Source organism: Ciona robusta, chromosome 4 (genome assembly GCF_009617815.1).
Source record: "Ciona robusta chromosome 4, ASM961781v2".
Taxonomy (NCBI): domain Eukaryota; kingdom Metazoa; phylum Chordata; class Ascidiacea; order Phlebobranchia; family Cionidae; genus Ciona; species Ciona robusta.
The window spans coordinates 3,973,793-3,992,363 of NC_143238.1; the positions used below are offsets into that span (position 1 = coordinate 3,973,793).

The following is an 18,571-nucleotide window of genomic DNA, read 5'->3' on the forward strand; positions in this document are numbered from 1 at the left end:
AGTTTGTCGACCAAAACATCATGACCGTCGCTATGTTATCACCAATGAGAGATGGCTGTGCCGACTTTCGGCGCATATTCCCACTGCGCGCCTCACACAAATCAGTAATTCTACTGCGGCGATTGTTTAAGAAAGGGATAATTTCGGACTACCGTACGGACCCACGGCTATTGTGGTTAAACCCAAAAATTAAAACGAAACAACAAAGCTTTTTAATCGAACAGTTTTTAACTCATGGCATCTCCTCCTATCATGACCTTATTAACGAAAAAGGCGAATACATGGGATACAACGAAATAATAAAAAAATGGAAGGTCCCATATAAGGAGACAGATTTTTGGAGCTACAACCGGCTTATAAAAGCTATCCCGGACGAATGGGACAGGGAGGAATCGCCTCCAGCAAATCAAACAGAATATAGAGAATACCCCGAAAAACTGCTAAAAACGGTGATGGACTGCCATAACACCAAACATCTATATAAGACATTAGTGAATATATCCTGCGAGCAGACAAATAAACAGGGCCAAACGTGGGCCACGTTACTAGGTATCGACCCTGATTGGAAAAAAATATACAAAACCAATTACTTCTGTACCTTAAAAACAAAATTCCGCTCATTCCAAATAAAAGTAAACAACCTGGCGATAATAACAAATGATAAACTATTCAAATTCGGAATTGTTGACTCAGGCCAATGCGTTTTTTGTGAGAGTGCACTGGAAACAGTGCATCATATTTTCTGCACATGCCCTAAAATAATTTTATTCTGGAAAGAAGTTTCCGACTGGATATGTGCCACTTTACGCACCCCATTTGTATTTCAAGATGAGCATTTTCTTTTTGGTGTGAGTGATAACCCGATAGTTTCTTGCTTATTACTATGTGCTCGCTTTTGTGTATACCGCTCTAAAGTAGCAAAGAATGAACCGAAATTGCACATATTCTTAAGTGATGTAAACAGAATGAAAAACGAAGAATGGATAATAGCAAAAAGCAAAAATAAGAAAGATGTGCATAACTTAAAATGGAGTAACTTTTAAAAGTCAATTATATACATCGTATTTTCTATTTGCTGCTGTGTATTTTCAACCAACTGTGCTGTTGCGCCTTTTTATTATAATAATAAAAAAAAAAAAAAAAAAAAAAAAAAAAAAGCTCGTCGCTGCTACCACTGTAGGCGTCTATGTTCTTAGGCAAGACACTTTATAAAGCACTTACTCCAATCCAGTGGTCACTAGTAAGTTGTCTTAATTGTCATTCATACATAAACATAAAAATTCCCTTATAAAAACAATCACCGACAAAGTTACACTCAAAGTAGCTAGTATAAGCTCGCACGGGGTATGAAACAGATAATCCGTGTTATAACGACCGTCGTTTTCCGCCCAAGTGAGATTAAATCAAGTTACATTTATTCATTCATCCAAGTTGCGTAAAAGGCCCCATATTATTACTTACATCATCCAACATTCAGTTAAGGATGCCCACGCGCCAACCAAACAACCCGCACATTTCCTCTTATCTTCAGTTTATTACATCGCATTGGGCCTACACGTAGAGGGGCGTGTGCGGTTGACTGGCTCTTGGAAAATGTTTGACGGTGCTTTATTTCTTTGTGTGGAGTTGCATATAATCAGATACATGTACACGTCAAAGTATTCCTGTGTATTTACCACCATGGAGTTTCATGTTTTCTATTTGTTTGTGTTTTTGGCTTTTCTTATTGCTACTATTCAATCAGGTGAGTTTGTGTGATTGTTAACATTTTCATATAGGCTATATATACGTTGGAAGTTTAGCCCCTAGGTAGCGTATATAACTCACAATAATTAAGCCAATAAATCATGTAATATTTCACTTTATATATAAATACAACATGGGAAACGCAATAACTATAGCCCTTTGTTGATTCGCAGCAAAATTAAACTCATTCACCGAAAACGCGGAACGTGTTCTAAATGCTTCTGGACATGCAAGGGCATACATCAATGTTTTGTACGGGGTGTGCCTTACCCGCCCTCCTTACTATGTGAAAGCAACGGTCACACCCATAAAGAACTCCCCAATCGCTTTCAATGTGGAAGCTGTGAGAATAAACCAATACGATGTTTTGCTTCAAATTGACAGAACCGATGCAACTGAAGGGTGGGAAGAAATGTCGGTAGAAGTAAACTGGACCGCATACACCTCTCGAGCTGGTAATGCATTGAATAATTTTGGTGTGGTGAGGTGAGATGTGACAGAATTGAATACCTGGACCCTCACGACTTAAAAAAGCGTTAATAATGGGGTGATTGTTCAAAACACGGTCATGAAGTATGGGGATTAGGTGCCAACGGTATCCCACCTTACCCCACAGAACACATGCCTATAAATGCACGTAGACGAGTTTTGAGAAGTATTATATTGCATTTATTTGTAGTTCAATTAATAATGTCAACATAAGTTGTGTTAAACTGATCAACACACACTAAATTTTATCCATATATAGAGAGTTGCGACGATTTGCGTGAAATCGAATCAGAAGATGGGATCTACAATATTTTCGACTATGGCGGTTCAGAATACTCCGTGTTTTGCGACATGTCCACTGATGGTGGCGGTTGGACCTTCGTGGCAAGCATTCATGAAAATGATATGAAAGGTAGATGTACTGCTGGTGATAAATGGTCAAGCGAAAGAGGAAACAACCAGAATAACCCTCATGGGGACGGCAACTGGGAAAACAGCAATACATTTGGGAGAATAGAGTACGCTACGAGGGAAGATTACAAAAACAGAGCTTATTTTCAGCTGAATGCATCTAATCTAATGGTTTGGTACGTCCCTAACAACACGAGTTTCTCCGACTACAAACCGTCAGCTTATATTCGATACCGCACTGCCAACAACACCTTGGCAAAACTTGGAGGAAACTTGCAGGAGATATTTAAATCTTACCCGATAAAATATCTTCCAAAAGCTAATTACAAGAACGGCCCTTCCGCACCTGTGGTTTTTGATCATGGAAACTTTATAGCCCCCACTGAATATACAGGATCGCTGGTTGGATTATATGACTCCGTGCTGATCCGACTTCATATACAGGCTTCAGCGGGGTGCTATATCTACTGTAGTACTAATTGCTTTTATAACCAGAAACCAAACAGTTCATGATATCTTGCTATGTTTTATTCCTTTTTCTGGTATACCAGTACACGATACGGTATCGGGTAAAAGCTTACTTGACGGCTGGGCAAAGGCTCGTAAGAGCCCGCCATGAACCTAGACTGACCTCGAGGTCTCAGTGCCGATAGTGGTTTCTCGTTATTAGTTATTGTGTTAGGGAAAAGGCGAATTATATAGCGGACAGAATCACGTGACAGCAGTGTGACGTCATGTGATAAAAGGGAATCGATTTGGGCCTGTCATCGGCTGAACGGGACATCATTAACCTCGTTCAACGGGGGGTTTGTTTTCATGAGAATAGTCTCCCATGAGATAAGTCGTATCCGCACTGTTGGCATTGATTAATTAAGTATTGGGATTGGGTTATGTGACGTCACTTTAGGCGTCGAGTTGCAACAATACCTCCCTTTCGGCAATGAGAAATTGATATGTGGGTCTCATGTAACCGAATACATTGTTGAAACTCGACGCCTACAATATATAAAGAAAACGATAACGATAAAAGAACAAATCCGGGGCAATTAAAAAACTAAATAAAAGCGAAGTAAAAGACACATGGCGCAAGATATACAAAGAAAGAACATAAACAAAAATTAGGTTGGGTGGAACAGCGGTATTATGCTCCGTAGCTCGGAGCGATTAAAGTTGTGGACGGTCATGGGGTAAAATACATGTGTGCGCATTGAAGTCGCTCGTGCGATAATGAAACGGACATGGGATCACTTATTGCTGTGAGCCCGGCAAAGCCGGCAGAATAAGTCGGCGCCTGTAGCCCAGGTCGCCCTGCGAGAGTTTATGTTAGACACCGGTTACGCACACCTGATATTTCTCCGTGTTGCACTTCCTTTACTTGTGAACGGCGTTGACGCAGACTGGATAATTGTGTAGACTGTTGAGGATGCTGCTTGCACTCGGTCTTATATCCTTTCGTTGAGGTAAAAAATACCCACGGCGTAGTGATAGCAGTGGAAAACTGGTCGCTTCTGACATCGTGGTCGCGAGAAATAGATCCATTTCGAAGCGAATGCAAACGGGAGACGGGACCGTAAGTTGAACGGTCGTAAAATATAAAAACACACCTGGTTTGCGATGTTGCTTTGTCAGTCAGTATTGCAGATCGCGGACGCTTTTGCACCTGCTTGTATTGCCATATAGTCCATTAAATAGATGCGGACAGCTTCTGCAGCATAGTGGCTGCTAGTCGGTTTGTAACATCGGTATAGTCCAATAAATAACTGCTGTGGACGGCTTCTGCGGAATAGTAGCCTGTCGGGTCGGAAGGTTTTGCGTGTTCAAATCGAACGTCGGGTGCACCATTTATAGCCCCCACTGAATATACAGGATCGCTGGTTGGATTATATGACTCCGTGCTGATCCGACTTCATATACAGGCTTCAGCGGGGTGCTATATCTACTGTAGTACTAATTGCTTTTATAACCAGAAACCAAACAGTTCATGATATCTTGCTATGTTTTATTCCTTTTTCTGGTATACCAGTACACGATACGGTATCGGGTAAAAGCTTACTTGACGGCTGGGCAAAGGCTCGTAAGAGCCCGCCATGAACCTAGACTGACCTCGAGGTCTCAGTGCCGATAGTGGTTTCTCGTTATTAGTTATTGTGTTAGGGAAAAGGCGAATTATATAGCGGACAGAATCACGTGACAGCAGTGTGACGTCATGTGATAAAAGGGAATCGATTTGGGCCTGTCATCGGCTGAACGGGACATCATTAACCTCGTTCAACGGGGGGTTTGTTTTCATGAGAATAGTCTCCCATGAGATAAGTCGTATCCGCACTGTTGGCATTGATTAATTAAGTATTGGGATTGGGTTATGTGACGTCACTTTAGGCGTCGAGTTGCAACAACTTAACCGACCTAATGAAAAATTCGGTTCCTAGATTCTTTAGTGAGGTTGAATTTGGATACGTTCAGGTGACTATATACATTAAGCTCTAATTTTGGAAAATTAAGTCCTGTCAATATGTCACACATATATACTATGTTACACGTGCTGGGCAATGCAGAACGTTTTACATTAAAACTTTAATATTTTTAATATTTATCAATGTGAAACTGTGTTTTTGCAAACTATACTTGCAACTTTGCAAACTATACCTGCACAATCTTTTAAATTTACTTGCATCTTCCAGTTTCGGGCACTTAACGAAGAAAAGTCCGCCTTTGCCTTTTGCCCTGGAGTACGAATAGTTGCATCGAACCTCAACGTGGAACATTTCTGTGTTGGAAGCACCAGTTATCATGTTGGTCACAAGGGTATTGTAGGATACTGTGGTGATTTTTCCGCATTTGATTGGTCCACTGCAAAAGCAAGCGATAAGCTTATACACACGACCTTCTTCTTGTTTTATAGATGAAACTGGCGATGAAACCCTACAGTTTACGGTGTAGACTTATACACAGTGTAAAAAACGTATTGTACAAGAAATCATTTGTTATAATTCTGCTGTGGCCCATGGTCTACTTAACATGTGCTATTACAGTTCTGTGGGGTAAAATGGGACACCTTTGGCACATAATCATCAAAAATCCTGATCGTGTTTTTAACAATTAACACCGGTCTATGGGTGTCGTGAGAGGACACGGTTTTATAATTTTTCGGATGTTCTTTGTTCACTACCAAATGGGACGAGAAAATAGAATGAAAAGGTGTCCCATCTTCCACCACCCTATAATATATACCATCCCTTATTTCCTAAACTTTGTTATAGCCCTATGTGTTGGATGACATAAATGGCTTTTGGATATCATTTGCTATGAATGCACAGAATTAACTATCTTTTTACGGAAGCCCTCGCCATGTTGCCACTTTAGGCTCATCTTGACCAATCTTATAACGTGTATAGTCGTATGGACTATGGAGCGCATAATAAAAAAGGAAAATAAAAATACCGTGAAATGTATGGTTTCTGCCTTGGTTAGACAGCAAGTGGGAATATTACAGCTTTAGCACCCCGCTTAGGTTGTTCAGTCTAACCTGCAGCGTAGCCAACTGGGACATGTTTGTACGCAGTGATACCTCGGCTCGTATATAAAACCGTATTAACTGGAAGCACTGTACTGTAATTGCTTTACTTGCTTGAGTGATTTCGCTTTGAGCGGCGACTTGCGAATGTCTGATTTCGTTTATTGTTGATACACAGCAAAAACTCAAGCATTGGTCAACAGCTAAAAATGCAACAGGGGTCGTGATAGTTTTTCGCACAATGTGCAGCAAAATGTGCACCTTGAAATGTGCAGCTCGGTGCACCAAAATTTGCCGCACTAAAATGTGCACCTTGAAATGTGCAGCTCGGTGCACCAAAATTTGCCGCACTAAAATGTGCACCTTGAAATGTGCAGCTCGGTGCACCAAAATTTGCTGCACTAAAATGTGCACCTTGAAATGTGCAGCTACGAAATGTGCACCTTGAAATGTGCAGCTCGATGCACCAGTGTTTTTTTGGCTGTGCGCACTGATTTTTTTCCTGTTTGCACTAGTGAAGAACCCTCCAATAGGTTACAGATTAGGTTGGTAGGTAGGGTTTATAAGTAAGGGGATGTGAGTTAATAATCACTCACCAAATAACATACGTGGTTACTGTTACTGGTAAGTTGGCACGAGGTGTAGGAATCAGAACACCCGTGTTATAACGACTGTCGTTTTCCCGCCACGCGAGGATAAAGTAAGTTACTTACTTTCATAAGTTAAGGGTGGGTAGTTATAGGTGTTAGTGTTTGGGATGAAGAGGTTTAGTAGTAACAGGGTAAGACGGGACAGTTCAAAATTATTGTTAATTTAGAATAGGCTAATAAGGGAATTGTGTTTAATTTAAATAAAATTTTGTTCTTTACATTGTCTGAAAATGAGTTTCGTAGTCTTTGAATCTCTGATCTCTGCACATTTCAAGCTGCACATTTCAAGCTGCACATTTCAAGCTGCACATTTCGGTGTACCGAGCTGCACATTTCAAGGTGCACAATTTGGTGCGGCAAATTTTGGTGCACCGAGCTGCACATTTCAAGGTGCACATTTTAGTGCAGCAAATTTTGGTGCACCGAGCTGCACATTTCAAGGTGCACAATTTGGTGCGGCAAATTTTGGTGCACCGAGCTGCACATTTCAAGGTGCACATTTTGGTGCGGCAAATTTTGGTGCACCGAGCTGCACATTTCAAGGTGCACATTTTGGTGCGGCAAATTTTGGTGCACCGAGCTGCACATTTCAAGGTGCACATTTTGATGCGGCAAATTTTGGTGCACCGAGCTGCACATTTCAAGGTGCACATTTTAGTGCGGCAAATTTTGGTGCACCGAGCTGCACATTTCAAGGTGCACATTTTTGTGCGGCAAATTTTGGTGCACCGAGCTGCACATTTCAAGGTGCACATTTTGCTGCACATTGTGCGAAAAACTCATACGAGTCCCACTCTAAAAATGAACAGTCATTAAAAGACAGATTATGTTAACTACCGCTCGCGATAAGCGGCTGCATGCCATAGCTTACGTGTGATCAAATAAGCAGTACGAGTTTAGTTTTATAGTTTAAGTTAGTTAGCGACTTAGCGTTAACGTAATCGCTTTATTCTACCAAATGTATTTTGTATTTATAACTGAGTATAAGCTTTCTAAATGCATGACTTGTCAAATTCATATCAGTATACGCTTTTCCGCATTAAAGGTGAACAAAATCAAGATATTTATTTTCAAACAACAGAGTTTGATTTGCTTCCTTTCAGTTTTACTAAACATATCAATTTTTGGATCTAATATTTGTTCACCCCACCTCTGGCTAATTCAGTTTAACATAATTTCCTACTTTGCCCATTTTGTCGGAATCATTTATTTAGCTGGTCAGCGTATATTATGTCTCTTCTTTTGAACAAAACACTTATGGTTTTTTACTCCAACCCAATAGTTACTATTATTTATTGGTTGTCCAAATTGTAAGACATGTAATAAAATACAGACACAAGTCACACAACCATCGCTTACAAAATTACATATGGGGTAAAATTTAAATGTGCAAAAGGTGTATAAAATATTAATAGGCCATCCGTTATATGAATACCTGTCATTTTCTTGCCACGCCAGGATAAATAGGGGTTTTTAATATTCATTCATTTATACATACCGCTATTACATCTTAACTCATTAAATCAACAATTGTAATATGCAGAAGTGTTATGTTCTTTATTTAATTACAATTTACAGATTGAAAGATGAAATAACACTTTGTTTTGGAACTTAACATACTTTTATAACTTATACTTATTATGCCACAATGGATACAGTAGAATATGGATCAAATACATCATTGGAGTCCGAACCCTGTATTAAGTGGTTTCCATCATTGGAACTGGCAGAACAAGAATTATATAGGCATGAAGTTGATACAATGTGTTCATTTACTTTATTTAAAAAGAAGAAGAATGATCCAGGTAAAAGTCATTCAAATGGATCAAATACAGAAAATGTTGTCATAATTAAATAAAATAGTGAAAGTTCGTATTGTTTTTATCCAGACATGTATAGTGTAACTCTTACAAGGATTTCATTTTATTCATTTCTTTGAAGAAAAAAGTTTGGTTTATAAGTATTCACATTTTAGCCTTTTTAATATTTGTTGTTTCAGATAAGCGACGCATACATTGGGACAAAGACAATATACCATTCTTTGTAATGGAGTTTATTAGGTACCAATGTACACATGGCAAGGTTAACCGAGTGAGACGGGTTAGGCTTTTTTCCTTTTCCTAAAGTGTATATGACTAATGTTTCGCTTATGTCCTATTTGTCCTCATGTTACTTCCGAGTGTTTGTTATAAAACTAAAATAGTAGGGATTACCACATAGAATTATTGCATCATAATACCGATTATTTAACCTTCCAGTTATAATAGCCAATTTATATGTGTATTATTTTTTATTTGTGTCACAATAGGAATTGAAACAATCTTTTGCTGTAGCCTTAAAACAGGTTAAAGGTTTGGTTTTATTTGTTTGCGATTAAGTAAAAGATTGTCAGGTTGACTCAGGTCCTAAACACAACAATCATGTGAATGATTTGTTTTTGGAAAAAATTGAACATTGCTTTTGCTTATCAAAAACCTAGTGTGGCCAGACATATTTCGCCACCTGGCCTAGACTTTCATGGTGGCTCCACCACCAAGCACCCCAAGTTATGACGTCCATTATCCCAATCAGTTTTAAAGAATAGAAGAAAACTGTTAGTTTGCTGTTCTTAAAAATATGTTTAAAACTAGACTCCTGCACTTGTGACGAAGCAATTGCGTGTTAAAAAATCAAGAAAAACAGACTGTGAAGCTTGCATTACAATTCGGGAAATTATAAAATTTCCGCAATTTCAGGTAAATACATTAGATTTTTTAATAATTTATGTGGTAACTGCCTGACTGGTAAGCAGACTTAAAGTTTCTGACACAGAAAACGCATGCTATAACATCTGTCATTTCTCACCACGCCCACGCTCTGATAAAGCAAGTTACATTTATTATTGTTTTTTTTACATTCAAATTCTGACTGTTACCCTTAAAACTAACTAGTAAGTTAATAAAAATGTCAGTCAAATAACAACACATGTATAATTAACTTACTGCATTTCATTTTATACAGGTTGCACCACAGCAGCGTAGTTTTAAGAATAAAAAAACACTTATTTCAAAATTCATAAAGAAAAATTTAGATACCAACAAAGATCTAGTTAAATGCACGCTATTTCGAATGACTTTTCCTGGTCCTGCTGACCATTATGGTCATGAGATTGGAAAGGTATTTATTTCAATTTTATACAGGTTACAGGTATACTGTACGAAACATGATTAGTGGTTATTACTTACCCTTGCTAATGAGTACTAAACAATTATGCCACTAATTTATACTTTTTTAGCATCTATTATTTTTAAGGTAATTCCAGAGACTTATATCGACAATCTTAAAGTTTTGTTCCATTATGTTATTGATGTGCCTTCAATCTAACATTGTAGAAATTGTTATATTTTTGACCAAGTATATTACAGGTTCAGGTGGGAACTGTAACAAACCTGAACCGGTTAGTTTTGAAATATCTCAAGGAAATAATCGCTAAAGGAAACTCATCAGTGCCAGAGCTTAAGCAGCTTGTTGACAAGTATGTTGTTGAAGAACTCTTCAAAGATAGAACTCCACCACCACCAACAAATAGAATATTTTACCCAACTGATCATACTATTCGCAATCATTTGTACAAAGCTGGTATTAAAGCGACACCACATCCAAGGCGCAAACGTAAACCAAAACAAGCTTCGTTAGCGCTTGAATCCTCCAATACAGACAATTTTGATATACTTATTGATGCGACTGAAGTCATACAAGATAAATCAGTTCAAACTAATAGGATGCTGGAACTTATAGATACAATTAAAGAGGAAATGTACAATGTTACTTCAATAGATGCCTTGGTACAAGCAGAGGATCTTTTACAGACAGCTTTACAAGTTCTAAAAAACAGTTGCGTTGACACAGTTGTAAGTGATGAGATGGTTGTAAGTGATGAAATGGATGCAACTGACATACAAGGAAAAAGAAAGATGTTACCCATATCAAATGGCGAAGAACCACAATCTAAGTTTCAAAAGATGTATGAAGATATTTTGAGTGGTACATCTCGGGCACAAGTTTTTACATCAGACACTAATCAGTTGACACTACATACAAATCCTGGGGTGAATATTGTGGTTAAAACACAAGATAAAAGAAAATCAACAATACCAAGAAAAAGGAGTTCAACCAAAATAGTGCCCTCAATAAATATGATGGGTCGTAATGTAAATCAGCCACTCCTAAATATTGGACAAAATACACTCTCTTATGTACAACTTATGACTTTGGAAAAATCTGTAAATGCTGTAGATAGGAATTGCCTGCGTTCATTTGACGAAACTTTTCAAGTTGGAAAGTTATGTGACAATATCATTAACAGTTATTTGTGGCAGCTTACCTCAAGATATGATCATGTCATCTATGCTGATACCAGTGTTGGATACATGATTCAACATGGTGGAGATGTGGGACAATTATGGGAAAACGTTAAAAAAAGTGAAAAGTCTTATGCATTTATTCCATGGAAATCAAAAAGCCAGTATTGGGTTATGATAGCAATCAATATCAAGAACCGCAAGCTACTATACTTGGATCCAAACCAAACTGATGATATTGATAAAACACAGCACGTTTATGAGGCCAAGGAATTCATCAATCGATCATTATCAGACATTTTAGGATTTTCTTTGACATCAAGTGCCACCAACGTGCATAAGCCCAATAAAGGGAATATGTCTCCTGGTATATACGTGTGCATGTACGCATACTGGCTAACAAAAGGAATGAGCTTAGTACAACCCCACAAGCCTGTATTGTTTCGGAAACATATTTTTGACACCATAATAGGAAATTGTACATTGGGTTTTCAGAGCAAAGACAATTGCAAAGTGTGTCATAAAAATATCAGACATATAACTGGCAACAGTACATTGTGGGTAGAGTGCTCATCTTGTCAACAGTGGTATCATGCGCAATGTGTGGGAATGTCTGAAGAACAACTTATATGTGATGCTGATTTTTCATGTCCAAGAGATCTGAACTGATTATTGACATTATCCCAAACCATAATTTGGTGTTCAGTTTAAACATATAAAATGTAATGGTTTAACATGTGGTCATATATTCACATATTTAAAATTTACTGTGACAAATATTATAAATTGAATTTGTTGTACCATAGTTTTCTCCCATTAAAACAAATCTGTACCTAAAATAATAAAAAGAATATATATGTAACAATGACATAAATACATTTTTTTTATGAAACAATCACTTTGTTCTGCTGTGCATGTTGCTGCTCGGTTGGGAGTGATGTTTCAGCATTACAAGTTATTGGGTTGGTACCAGACAAAGTGTATCCCGTGTTACATGTGTATGTCACTTGTTCCAAGTTGGTGTGTGGTACAGCTGGTGGGAAACTAGCTTAAGGTCCAATAGGTGGTTTTGGACAATGAATCCACATTCAGATTGTTTTATTTTATTTTAGAAGTTGTTATTACAAAGATCACTTAAAGTAATTTTTGAAAGAGTCTGTTGCAACAGGTAAACTGACGTCACATTACCCAATCACAATTCTTCATTAATCAATGTCAACACTGCGGGTACCACTTAACTCAGACTATTCTAATAAAACAGACCATACATGTTTAGGACCTAAACTTTAGATATCTATGAACAGACCCCCATTTCCTTTGTGGTAACATTAAAAACAAGAACTAACTAACGAAGGACATAAACACGCCACTACTGGCACTGACACCTCGAGGTTAGTCAAGCTTCATGGCGGGCTTTAACGTGCGCTTGCCCGGCCGTCAAGTAAGCTTTTGTCCGAAACTCGTGTGTGCTTGTATACCAGAAAAAGAAATAAAGTACAGCAAGATATACCGTTTGAAAGTGAACTGTTTGGTAGCTGGTTATAAAACCAATTAGAACTAAACAAATTAAACCCTTATTGTGTATATCTGTCTTTAGATTATCGGATGTAGGTTATAGCTTACCTATGATCAAATTAGCAATAAGAGTTTAGTTTTATAGTTTAAGTTAGTTGGCGTAATGTTATCGCTCTTGAATTAGCTATAAGTTGTAACATTTGTGCGAAATTTATTCTACTAAATGTATTTTTAAGTATAACTGCCAATTTTTTTTACTCCAGCGGTCGAATTTGCGGTTTTCAAACTCATTTTTTTTCAAAAGCTGTTTTGTATTTTAAAACTTTGATGGTAGCTTTAGATCACATTTGAGCATATCTATCAATACACAAATTTTCATTTTTCGTTGGTATGTCCCTTTAATGTGGATTTTACAAGCCATTTAGGAAGCTTATCCAAAAATTAAAACATAATAAAGTCTATGTTTTACAATTTTTTTTATATATTCTTGAAGAAGAAGCATTTATTATACTAAATCTAAAATAAAATTTGAATTTTCTTTAGTATTTTAGAAACTAGAAACGATCAACGTTGAGTGAAATTTTTTCTTCCGGGAAATCCCATGCATTGCGCAACGGCCAATTTTTTTTACTCCAGCGGATTTTTTTCACGTGATTTTTTAGAAGCCGTATCGTTTTGGCACACTTTAATGGTACGTTTAGGTTACATTTGAGCATATCTATCTATATACAAATTTTCATTTTTTGTTGGTATGCCCCTTTAAGTACGTTTTCTGCAGCTAAGGGGAACAAAGTCGTAACATTTATTTTCAAAAAACAAAACTTGAAATGCTTTCTTATTTCTTTCACTGAGCATTAACTAGTTTAACATCATTTTTGATGCTCAATACAACTACCATTGTTTGTCTTCTTTTAACAATTTTATGGGTATTTACTCCAACCCAATGGTTACTATTATTTATTGGTTAACCAAATTGTAAGACAGCATAGGAATACACAAACGATAAAGAATTAAATACTCACAAGTGACAAAATTACATACATATGTGGTAAAATGTAAGTGTGGAAGGTGTATGAAAAAGGCCTTATGTGTTTTATAACAACTGTCTTTTTCCTTAAACGCTGCTATAAATAGGAGTTATTTATTTAGTATGTTTTTATTTATACCTTCACTAATCAATATTTATAATATGCCGAAATAATATGTCTTTTATTTAATTACAATTTAAAGATTAAAAGATGAAATACTGCTTTGTTTTGGAACTTAACATACTTTTATAACTTATACTTATTATGCCACAATGGATACAGTAGAATATGGATCAAATACATCATTGGAGTCCGAACCCTGTATTAAGTGGTTTCCATCATTTGAACTGGCAGAACAAGAGTTATATAGACATGAAGTTGATACAATGTGTTCCTTTACTATATCTAAAAAAAAGCAAACTAATGCAGGTAAAAATCATCAATGAGCAAAACTGATCAAATACAAAGAATGTTGGCATAAATAGTTAATGAAAGTTTATTTTTGTGTTTGTCCATCCATGTAAAGTGTAACTCTTACCAGTTTTTTATTATATTTATTATTTTTGAGAAAAAGGTGGGTTTATATTAAATGAAGTATTCATAGTTTAATTTAAGCTTTTAATATTTTTTGTTTCAGACAAGCGGCTGGTACATTGGGACAAAGATAATATACCATTCTTTGTAATGGAATTTATTAAGTACAAATGTACACATGGCAAGGGGCCGGGCACCAGAGATAGACGGGTTAGGCTCTTTTTTTATTCTTTTTGACTAATGTTTCGCCTATTTCCTTTTTGTCCTCTTGTTACTTTTGCTTTTCATATATATCACAGGCATCGGCATTATAACATTCGCAGTCCGACATAGTGGATAGCGCGCCTGCCTGTAACCCAGAGGTAATGAGTTTAAGGCTTGACGCTGCTACTGCTACCATTGTGGGCGTATGTGTCCTTGGGCAAGACACTTAACGGCAATTGCTCCAACCCAAAGTTAGTATAGACCAAGTTAGGAAACGGATTGTAAAACAAAGAGTCTTGTTATCCATTGTCTCGCGTCTATGACGTCATAGTCGCCACCATTACGGAGCCCACGGCATAGCATTTTATCATTGCTGGGTGCTGATTTTCGTTTAAATATTGCGATTTTTTAAAAACCAAGCACTTCTGCGCGTATAAATGGCTTTCTACTAATGTTATATCTTATCACAATAATAAACCTCACAAAAATAATCAACTTTTATTGAACACTCAATCGATTAAAGAGTAAAAAAACAGAAAATATCAAGTTTACTAACCAAAAACATAAAAGAACATGTTTAAAATATAAAAATACAAGTTTTGCATGTGTAAATTGCCGTGATTTTACTTTTTGGCTCACAACACGTATACCCGGCAACGAAACTTAAGGTATCTTTGTAAAATTTGCCTAATATCGAAGTGACATTGAGGAAAACAGTACTGAGTTACTATTTTTGGTCCTCTGCTTGAATTAGTAAGCTACCTTTTCTGCGTTCCGGGTCTTTAAGAAATCGGAAAACGCGAACACCTCATCTGCTAGTACTTAAGCAGTTTGGAGCTGCATGTTCACTCATGTTGGATTATAAATGTAGTAAAGAATGGCTCTGTAGTTTCGTAGGTATGATCATATACTATTATTTAAACTAAGCTGATTGCTGCTAGTCTTAATCGCCAACGTAAAGTACCCTGTTAAACCACACTGTACGCCGAAAACCAGTCAAAATATTAATTTACTCCACATTAATTCCTAGATTTAATATTATATAACAAAATTTATATTAGAAATTATATTTTAAATGTTAAAACAACTGCTATACGTCTTTTCTAGCTTTGTATCGCTTACAAGAACTAAATGAACACATGCCGACCATGCATTTGTATAGGCGATTCACGCTCTGTGGGCTCCGTAATGGCGGACACGAGCGCTGTTTCCTAACTTGGTCTATACAAACTTTGCTCCAACTCAGTGGTTACTAGTGGGTTTTCCAAATTATCAGCCCTACGTAAAAAAATGAATTAATCCCCCTAAAAATAATCACCCACAAAGTAACATACATGGTTGGTAACTCGTAAGCTGGCACGAGGTGTTAAACCTGTGTGATAACGACTGTCATTTTCCGGACACGCGAGGATAAAGTAAGTTACATTAATTCATTTATTCAACATTGAGAATTCCGATGAAAGCTTGGATGGCAAGATAATAGACTAGTTAAGTTTTATGTTTTAAAATAATTGTTGAAGCATTTTTTATAATTAGAGAAATTAAATGAATGAGCAACATTGCTGCTAAACAGTAAATACCTTTAATGACGCCCATGATCCCAGTCAGCTTCAAACTAGTATAGTTTGCTGTTCTTAAAAATATGTTTGAAAACCAATAAATAAAAACTAATAACAATGTTACACAAAAGATTAGTAAAAATAATAAGGGGTGACATCTAGGCCACTTCTGTTTGTTATTTATGTACTGAGTCTTAGTCTTGCCACAACGTATACCTCTAACTTATAGAATCCTGCACTTCCCCCAGCGAAGAAGCATATGCGTGTTAAAAAAACAAGAAAACAAGATTGTAAAGCTTACATTACAATTAGGAAAATTATAAAATTTCCACAATTCCAGGTAAAATACATTTACTTTTTATGTGCTAACTTGTAAGCGGGATTGAAATGTTTGAAACATAATACTCTTGTTATAACAAGTGTCATTTCTTACTATGGATAGTTATATTCCTTTATTTTTTTCATGACATTTGATAAAAAAAATGGTAGTCAAATAACAGCAAATGTATAATTAACTTATTGCAATCTATTTTATACAGGTTGCACCACATCAGCGCAGTTTAGGGTCTAAAAAAAAACTTATTTCCAAATTTATTAAGACAAATTTGGACACCAACAAAGATTTAGTTAAATGCACGCTATTTCGAATGACTTTTCCTGATGCTGGTGACCATCATGGCCATGAGATTGGAAAGGTAACTGTTTACATGTTTAAAGTCTTAGAATTTTGTTTATTATGATATTTTTGACCAAATTTATTTCAGGTTCAGTTGGGAACTGTAACAAACCTGAACCGGTTAGTTTTGAAATATCTCAAGGAAATAATCGCTAAAGGAAACTCATCAGTGCCTGAGCTTAAGCAGCTTGTTGACAAGTATGTTATTGAAGAACTCTTCAAAGATAGAACACCACCACCACCAACAAACAGAATATTTTATCCAACTAATCGTACTATTCGTAATCATTTGTACACAGCTGGTGTTAAAGCAACACCACAACCAAGGCGCAAACGAAAATCGAAACAAGCTTTGTTACCCCTCGAATCGTCTAATACAGACAATTTTGATAGACTTATTGATGCGACTGAAGTCATACAAGATAAATCAGTTCAAACTAATAGGATGCTGGAACTTATAGACACCATTAAAAAGGAGATGTACAATGTTACTTCAATAGATGCCTTGGTACAAGCAGAGGATCTTTTACAGACAGCTTTACAAGTTCTAAAAAACAGTTGCGTTGACACAGTTGTAAGTGATGAAATGGTTGCAACCTGCATACAGGGAAAGCGAAAGATGTTTCCAGTGTCAAATAGTGAAGGACCACAGTCTAAGTTTCAAAAAATATATGAGGATATTTTGGTTGGTACATCTCAGCCACAAGTTTTTACATCAGACAGTGATCAGTTGACACTTTATACAAATCCTGGGGTGAATATTGTGGTTAAAACACAAGATAAAATCAAATCAACACTACAAAAGAAAGGGAGTTTAACCAAAATAGTGCCTTCAATAAATATGATGGGTCTTAATGTAAATCAGCCACTCCTAAAAATTGGACAAGATACACTCTCTTATGTACAACTTATGACTTTGGAAAAATCTGTAAATGCTGTAGATACGAATTGCCTGCGTTCATTTGACGAAACTTTTCAAGTTGGAAAGTTATGTGACAATATCATTAACAGTTATTTGTGGCAGCTTACTTCAAGATATGATTATGTCATCCATGCTGATACCAGTGTTGGATACAGAATTCAACATGGTGAAGATGTGGGACAATTATGGGAAAATGTTAAAAAAAATGAAAAGTCTTATGCATTTATTCCATGGAAATCAAATGGCCAGTATTGGGTTATGTTAGCAATCAATATCAAGGAGCGCAAGCTGTTGTACTTGGATCCAAACCAAACAGATGATATTGATAAAACACAGTATATTTATGAGGCCAAGGAATTCATCAATCGTTCATTATCAGACATTTTAGGATTTTCTTTGACATCAAGTGCCACCAACGTGCATAAGCCCAATAAAGGGAATATGTCTCCTGGTATATACGTGTGCATGTACGCATACTGGCTAACAAAAGGAATGAGCTTAGTACAACCCCACAAACCTGTATTGTTTCGGAAACATATTTTTGATACCATAGTCGGAAATTGTACATTGGGTTTTCAGAACAAAGACAATTGCAAAGTGTGTCATAAAAATATCAGGCATATAACTGGCAACAGTACATTGTGGGTAGAGTGCTCATCTTGTCAACAGTGGTATCATGCACAATGTGTGGGAATGTCTGAAGAACAACTTATATGTGATGCTGATTTTTCATGTCCAAGAGATCTGAACTGATTATTGACATTATCCCAAACCATAATTTGGTGTTCAGTTTAAACATATAAAATGTAATGGTTTAACATGTGGTCATATATTCACATATTTAAAATTTACTGTGACAAATATTATAAATTGAATTTGTTGTACCATAGTTTCTCCCATTATAAACAATAAATCTGTACTTAAAATAAAAAGTCTGTACTTAAAATAAATTTATTAGTTTCCAAACTGTAAGACAGCATAGA

General features: G+C 36.5%; 3 protein-coding genes across 6 annotated transcripts; all 3 read left to right on the forward strand.

Moving 5' to 3' along the window:
• Positions 1 to 1,160: 1,160 nt before the first annotated feature.
• Positions 1,161 to 8,389, forward strand: LOC149736797 (intelectin-1a-like). The gene is made up of 5 exons (XM_089877058.1): positions 1,161 to 1,744; positions 1,920 to 2,201; positions 2,495 to 3,011; positions 5,040 to 5,109; positions 5,328 to 8,389. The coding sequence occupies exons 1-5, from the start codon at positions 1,594 to 1,596 to the stop codon at positions 5,550 to 5,552; spliced, it is 1,245 nt and encodes a 414-aa protein (XP_089733184.1). The 5' UTR covers positions 1,161 to 1,593; the 3' UTR covers positions 5,553 to 8,389.
• LOC149736798 (uncharacterized) lies at positions 8,368 to 12,045 on the forward strand. Of its 3 annotated transcripts, none has more exons than XM_089877026.1 (5): positions 8,368 to 8,615; positions 8,810 to 8,910; positions 9,441 to 9,545; positions 9,811 to 9,966; positions 10,215 to 12,045. In XM_089877026.1, the coding sequence occupies exons 1-5, from the start codon at positions 8,459 to 8,461 to the stop codon at positions 11,817 to 11,819; spliced, it is 2,124 nt and encodes a 707-aa protein (XP_089733152.1). In that variant the 5' UTR covers positions 8,368 to 8,458; the 3' UTR covers positions 11,820 to 12,045. The 3 variants fall into 3 exon arrangements, with proteins under 3 accessions (XP_089733152.1, XP_089733153.1, XP_089733154.1); XM_089877027.1 differs by having other exon boundaries at positions 8,810 to 8,901; XM_089877028.1 differs by lacking the exon at positions 8,810 to 8,910.
• A 432-nt stretch (positions 12,046 to 12,477) lies between these two features.
• On the forward strand, positions 12,478 to 18,520 carry LOC149736799 (uncharacterized). 2 transcript variants are annotated; one of them, XM_089877029.1, is made up of 5 exons: positions 12,478 to 14,122; positions 14,331 to 14,437; positions 16,220 to 16,330; positions 16,530 to 16,685; positions 16,755 to 18,520. In XM_089877029.1, the coding sequence occupies exons 1-5, from the start codon at positions 13,966 to 13,968 to the stop codon at positions 18,339 to 18,341; spliced, it is 2,118 nt and encodes a 705-aa protein (XP_089733155.1). In that variant the 5' UTR covers positions 12,478 to 13,965; the 3' UTR covers positions 18,342 to 18,520. The 2 variants fall into 2 exon arrangements, with proteins under 2 accessions (XP_089733155.1, XP_089733156.1); XM_089877030.1 differs by lacking the exons at positions 12,478 to 14,122; positions 14,331 to 14,437 and adding an exon at positions 14,454 to 15,846.
• The last annotated feature ends 51 nt before the right edge of the window (positions 18,521 to 18,571 follow it).